We start from the raw sequence: 2,595 nt of genomic DNA, 5'->3' as shown, positions 1-2,595 counted from the left end.
TATATATATATATAATATTTAATTATATAATAATACTTAATTTTAATAACATATTTTAATAACAAAATTATATACATACCATTAAATTTAAAATATGCTTCTAATGCAGTCTCCATTAAATCTCCGAATATAGATGGTGAAGTAATAGTTGTTCCAATGACTTTAAGTATACTCATGAGAATTGGATTACTATCTGTTCTTTTTGAAAGCCATATTGTCCAACTAGTACGAAGATGTTCCATAAGAAATCCATTTTGATTTATAGCATGAAGCAATTCGGTAATCAATAAACTTGCTTCTGGAATTTGTTGTGATTCTGAAACAGCTGAAGATCTTTTCTTATATTTTAATTGTACTTTTAATTATAAATATATATACTAATTTAGATTATAAACATATATTTACTGTTTATAATAACAGCTTCCATATCATCTAACATTTTTGATAATGTATTGTTAAATATTTTTGGATTTGTAGATATTAAAGATTTATATCGAGTTGTACAAGTGATTAATAGTTTTATTGAAGATCTTATATAAAGTTGTCTTTTTTTCAATGTAGTTGGATGAAAATGGCTTATCAAAGAATCATAGCCTGCTGCTATCTTTAACAAACTATATGTAATGTAACATTTATTAGAAACTTTTTAATTTATGATTATAATTAAATTGATAAAATAAAATTATATATACTTATGTATGGCAATATCTATTGGATGGCATTGATCATTACAAACAGGGAGAACAACTCTTGAATCACAACTCATAACATGCCAATTAATTATATGATCATATGTAATAGCATCTAATAAATGCCAAGAAAATTTTTCAGCTTCCATAATTAATTGAATTACTTTATCAGTCTGAAAATATATTATTGATATTTAAAATTATACTCATATTTCTATTATACTTATATTATAATATATTTATATATTATTAGATGTTTTAAATATAATGTTACAAATTAGTTTTTTAAAAACTATTTTATTTTTTATTTTAAATTAAATGATTCAAGATTTTATTGTGAAATGCATTTAAAATATAAAAAATTTGAAGCAAGTATCTTAAGGATTTTATTTATTATTGATTATAGTTGAATATTTTGTATTATTTGTATTAATATTTGTTGTTCGTTTATCATAGCATTTAAATTATAAATTAGTTTAGTTTAAAAATTATAAAAATTAATTTTTATAATCATTTCAAAAATAATGAATAATTTTTGAGAATCTATTATACTATATTTATTTGTTCACTTTCTAATTTGCATAGTAATTTATTTTTAACAAAACTATTTCCAAAAAGTTTCATTTGTTTAAAAAATTTAAATATTAAATTAAAAAAAATAAAAATTTTAAATCATTCGTGTACTAAAATTGTTAGAAGATAAAATAAAAAATGATACTGAAAATTCAATACTATAAAGCTTATATTATAATTCAATTATATTTTAAACTTATCTATTTTTTTTTATTATATGCTTAATAAGAAAAGTCTAATTAATGTAATGTCATTAAAAAATAAAAAAAAAAAACATAAAAAGATAAAAATCAAAATCTCTAAAGTAAAATTCTTTTTAATATCATTAATATCATTAATAGTTTTGATGATATATATAAATTAATTAAAATTAAGTCTCTATATTTATGAATTTAAAAATTTTTATGTAATAAAGAATTAATATTATTCTTTTAAATTACCTGTCTAACATTTGGTTCATTAGATAATTTTACTAATAAATTTAATAAACAAATGTGCATCCTTGCTACAATAGTTGATGGCTGTGTTGCTAATATATCATTTATCCAAAGTGACCAATGTACACATGTAAATACACTTCCAAGGAATAAATGACTATCTGGCAAATACTGATCAATTACTTTTACCATTAATTCAACATCATTTATACATGGATAGAAACGATCCCATGGTAATGATAGAAAATTGCCATGAATAACATTTAGAATATGATCTTTAACTGAAGTATGTGCAAAATTAGTAACATAAAATTGCCAAACAAAACAAAGTATTTTGCTAGATGCTGGCAAAGTATCGTTAATAAAACGAATACATTCGACAAAAATTGCTACGAATTTATTAGCATATGGACCATCTGCAATAATCCATGGTAATAAAACTGATCGATCATCTGTAAGCTGTTGAATCCATGCAGCAGTTGGTTCTTTCAAATTTCGCGTCCAATATGGTGTAATCCAAGGTGAATACATTTCACTTAAAACAGGCCATATTTTCTCGCACACTTTAATAATATAATAATTATATATATATTATATAGAATTTTTTTTTATTAAACTATAAAAGCATAAATATAAAAAAAATATTACATGAGTTTTTATTATATTTTATTATAATATTTATTTAATAAATATTTAGTTTGAAATATATAATATGTAATAACAAATTCCATATATAGATTATATATAGAATACATATTGTCTACTTATATATATTTATTTATATTTATATAATAGTGCAGCACAAAAATAATCATATATCAATAAATTTGTAAATGAGATACAGATATATAGTAAAATTCTAAAGTAATTTATTATAATATATTTTACTAATTTAT

At 20.2% G+C, this 2,595-nt stretch overlaps 1 protein-coding gene across 3 annotated transcripts in view; it reads right to left on the bottom strand.

Annotated features, from left to right (window-relative positions):
- The window catches only part of LOC102676750 (ectopic P granules protein 5 homolog), a 16,430-nt gene that overhangs the window by 1,980 nt on the left and 11,855 nt on the right, over positions 1–2,595 (bottom strand). For 2 of the 3 annotated variants that reach the window (XM_006623546.2, XM_031514153.1), the window contains 4 exons: positions 1,703–2,262; positions 693–862; positions 406–614; positions 80–325 (listed from right to left, as the gene is read on the bottom strand). In XM_006623546.2, coding sequence (XP_006623609.1) covers positions 80–325; positions 406–614; positions 693–862; positions 1,703–2,262 — 1,185 coding nt within the window. Of the gene's footprint in view, positions 1–79; positions 334–405; positions 615–692; positions 863–1,702; positions 2,263–2,595 lie in introns of all 3 variants that reach the window. The other variant, XR_004151574.1, reaches the window with a different exon arrangement.

The sequence above is a fragment of the Apis dorsata genome, unplaced genomic scaffold (genome assembly GCF_000469605.1).
Source record: "Apis dorsata unplaced genomic scaffold, Apis dorsata 1.3 scaffold_901, whole genome shotgun sequence".
Classification (NCBI taxonomy): Eukaryota; Metazoa; Arthropoda; class Insecta; order Hymenoptera; family Apidae; genus Apis; species Apis dorsata.
The sequence above is the reverse complement of the archived record's forward strand: the minus strand, read 5'-3'. Positions and strand labels throughout refer to the sequence as shown.